The sequence below is a fragment of the Micromesistius poutassou genome (genome assembly GCF_964030765.1).
Source record: "Micromesistius poutassou genome assembly, contig: SCAFFOLD_1213, whole genome shotgun sequence".
In the NCBI taxonomy this organism is placed as follows: domain Eukaryota; kingdom Metazoa; phylum Chordata; class Actinopteri; order Gadiformes; family Gadidae; genus Micromesistius; species Micromesistius poutassou.
This window is the reverse complement of record NW_028180544.1, coordinates 10,001-13,955: the sequence shown is the minus strand read 5'-3', so window position 1 is coordinate 13,955 and position 3,955 is coordinate 10,001. Positions and strand designations below refer to the sequence as shown.

At 45.1% G+C, this 3,955-nt stretch overlaps 1 protein-coding gene across 1 annotated transcript in view; it reads left to right on the top strand.

The window, feature by feature from the left end:
* Nucleotides 1–317: 317 nt before the first annotated feature.
* Nucleotides 318–3,955, top strand: part of LOC311370705 (cyclin-dependent kinase 17-like) — a gene marked incomplete at its 5' end in the record, with an annotated part of 10,851 nt that continues 7,213 nt past the window's right edge. The window contains 5 exons of the mRNA XM_084489036.1: nt 318–342; nt 509–567; nt 1,681–1,806; nt 3,401–3,457; nt 3,793–3,907. Of these exons, the coding sequence (XP_084345162.1) occupies nt 318–342; nt 509–567; nt 1,681–1,806; nt 3,401–3,457; nt 3,793–3,907 (382 nt within the window). The remainder of the gene's footprint in view (nt 343–508; nt 568–1,680; nt 1,807–3,400; nt 3,458–3,792; nt 3,908–3,955) is intronic.

Here is a 3,955-nt window from a genome sequence, read left to right as displayed (position 1 = left end):
TCATCATCTTGCATTGAGTTACTCCAGGCCTGCTGATGAAGCACTGCTTATGACCTTGTCCCAGTCTGAGTTTGACTGGAGTTTTCCACGACCTTCAGTCTGAGCGTTGAAGTGCCTGAGCCCAGATGGTCGGATTAAAATAATATACAAGTGCAAACACATTTGCATAATGTTGATGAGAAAATGAGCACGCGCTCAGACAGGTAAATGGTCAGCGATGAGTCAGGCCTTTTTGCATGGGTTCAATCCAACCTCGCTTGCTGAGGAAACGGGTTGCGCACATTACAAGGCGCGTTAGAGCATAATAGATTACGGCAATGAATCAGCAGGCGATGGCCACGGGTAAGTGTCATCTGAGCCAGTACAAATCGCACGGATGTGTGGCTTTGGTTTCAACCACGACTCACTGTGACTGTTCACAACACCACGGCCCCTACGGGTCATGGAAACATAGCACATCCATCATGCTCACACATGTGTGAAAGTTGTGTTTCTGATTGAGTTGAAGCGGCGTTCCGCGTGGTTGGTTGTTGTTGGATCGCAAAGCTGAACCTCAAGGGCACTTTGGTGCCTTCCCGAGACAGAGCTCTGGTCCTCCTTGGCTGGGTGGACGGGTAGCCCAGGCTGGCTCTGTGAGGGCTGGGCCGTGACACAAGACAGAGGGGTCAGTCTCTGGAGGATAGCAGAGTGCACAGGGTTGGGAGGAATATTAAAAAAGGACCGTTCATGTTGGTGGCAGACACACCTTTACAATAAGGGTTAAATCATTAACCATTCATTGAGATGAGTTCATGCATTTAGAAGCATTAACTAACAATTAACAGTTAACGAATGTCCTTGTTATGGTTTACTAATGGTGTTTATTTTAACTACGGTAATGGTCCCTATGTTAACTAGGTATTTATGATTACATTATTACAAAGGGATAACCCTAACCCTATTAAATAATGTATCAATGAATCCCTTAGTTAAGGCAAGGCAAGGCAAGGCAAGGCAACTTTATTTATATAGCACTTTTCATACACAAGGCAGACTCAAAGTGCTTCACATATAAACATTGTCATACAATAAAATAAAATAAAATAATAGATAAGTAAAAAGTAAAATAGATAGAAAATAAAGGCAAAGTAAAAAAAAAACATTTTAGAAAGGCAGAGTTAATAAAAATGCATTTTAGAAAGTGAGAAAATAAAGGCAAAGTTACTAATAAAATAAAAAAATAGAAGCATTGTAGATTTAAGATTTAGCAGAACGCTAAAGCAAACATAAAAGTCTTCAGTCTTGTTTTAAAAGCTGTCAGAGTTGGGGCAAGTCTTAAATCCTCAGGGAGTTTATTCCAGCTATTTGTTGCATAGTAACTAAATCCTGCTTCCCCATGTTTCGTGTTGACTCTGGGGATAATTAACAGATTGGTCTCAACATGGATTAAGGACATTAAGTTAATGAATTCATTATTGTCCCCTTACTGCAAAGTGACACCTTTATATGGAGGCTTGGGGTTAAATATTTAACATGGCATCTTGTTTTCTCCTCTCTCCTCCCCATTTTCTCTTTGTCGTGTGTGTGTGCGCGCGCACGTGTGTGTGTGTGTGTGTGTGTGTGTGTGCGTGTGTGCCTGTGTGTGTGTGTGTGTGTGTGTGTGTGTGCGTGTGTGTGTGTGTGTGTGCGCTGTGCTTCCAGGACCTGAACAAGCGCCTCTCCCTGCCGGCTGACATCCGTATCCCAGACGGCTACCTGGAGAAGCTGCAGCTCAGCAGCCCCGGCTTCGACCAGCCCCTCAGCCGGCGCTCCCGCAGAGCCTCCCTGGTCAGTCAGTCAGTGTGTGTGTGTGAGAGAGAGAGAGAGAGAGAGAGAGAGAGAGAGAGAGAGAGAGAGAGAGAGAGAGAGAGATGGTAATGGTCCTCATTTCTATAGCGCTTTTATCCAAAGCGCTTTACAGCGTTGACTGACATTCACCCATTCATGCACACATTCACACGCCGACGGCGGAGTCAACCACGCCCGGGCGACAGCCAGCTCGTCAGGAGCAATTAGGTTGAGGGCGTCTCGCTCAGGGACACCACGACACTCAGCTAGGAGGGAATCGAACCAGCAGCTGGGGATCGAACCAGCAACCTTCCAGTCACCAGCCGACCCAGCTCCACCTCCTGAGCTAATGCTGAGAGTGAGAGAGTGAGGGAATGAGAGAGTGGGTGTGTAGGTGAGTGAGTGAGAGAGTGGGAGAGTGGGAGAGTGAGTAAGTGAGAGAGAGAGAGAGTGAGTGAGAGACTGATAGAGTGTGTCCATTACATAGACGTTGTTTTGCATTCGCGCAACACACGTGCACATACATGTGCATGCACATGCGAGACAGGGGGGGGGGTCGGCCTCTACCCGCCTGCACTCGGTTTCCATGGCAACAGTAGAAGGGCCCCTGATCAGATGAGTGTGCAGTCCCAGAACTTTGCTGCACATCGGACCGCCCCCCCCCCCCCCCCCCAGTGCCACGCACAGACCAGAGGAGCATCAGCTCACAGACTTACATACATCAGCGTGTACATCTATAATAATAATAATAATACATTTTATTTCTGATGCACCTCTCATCAAAGAGATCCCAAAGTGCTACAAGGTTAAAAAGTTAAACGCAAGGTAAAGAAAACAAAAGCATACTCAATAAAGATTAGCAGCCATAGGCCTTTCTGAATCAAAAGGTTTTCAGGCCTATTTTAAAAGAGTCCATGTCATCTGCTACTGATGTGACGGCGGATCTAAAACTTTGAGACAAAACAAGAGAAGTTGTGACAGTGTCTCAATAAGAGAACATGTCTCTTCTGTGATATGTGCTTTCGTATTGCGAGACCTCTACTTAAAGCTAGGGTAAGCATTTTCAGTCATAGTTTTTGAAATTCTCTTTAAATCCGAACAGCAATCAATAAAACAAAAAGAGAAATCCAATCCAAATAGATTTAAATAAACATCAACATCTGGCCGTAATATTAAATAAATTAAACACACACACATTCAATTAAAGTCCCAGTGAGTGTATATGTACACTGAACCACAAGTGATTAATAGTTTGCTCGTGGCTCGACAAATCCTTTGGCAGTCAGTTCTTATAAACACAGAACCTTACAAACCTTTAGTTAATCAAATCAAGCATCGTATAATCAAACTTCTAGCTCATAATAGCTTTATCATGGCTTATAATAGCTCATAAGTCAGCGATCCACTTATCAGGTGATCAGGCCCCGAGGGTGGGAACAGCTATTCTAGTCCCTCAGAGTCACACATCATCACAGGTCACACAGGAGGAGGAGGAGGAGGAGGTGTCCTTTGAGGTCTGTAGCCACAACAGACGGCCGGGTCTGTGCTGTTTACTGCCTGTGATGTTGATCGTTCTTCTTTCTCTCCTCCTCAGTCTGAGATCGGCTTTGGCAAGCTGGAGACGTACATCAAGCTGGACAAACTGGGCGAGGTGAAGAGCAGCCACCTTTCCACATTACCTTTATTTACACTAGAAGGGAATGTATTGACACTATTGACACTCATCCAATGGTTTTAACCATGGTTACATGGTTAAAACCTGGTTAATACATGGTTTTAACCATGTATTTAACCACGTATTCACATGTATATATATATATATATATATGCATATATTTAATATATAATATTATTATTGTGATATTATTGGATTATTATAATAATGCTACCACATTTATGTGATGAACATTAACGTATTGACTTCTCTTGTTACTTACGTGCGTGCGTGTGCGTGTGTGTGTGTGTGTGTGCGTGCGCGCTCTGCAGGGTACCTACGCCACGGTGTTTAAGGGGCGCAGTAAGCTGACTGACAACCTGGTCGCTCTGAAGGAGATCCGACTGGAGCACGAGGAGGGGGCGCCCTGCACGGCCATCAGAGAGGGTACAACACCCCAGCCCCCCCCAGCCCCCCCACCCACCCCCCAAGCCC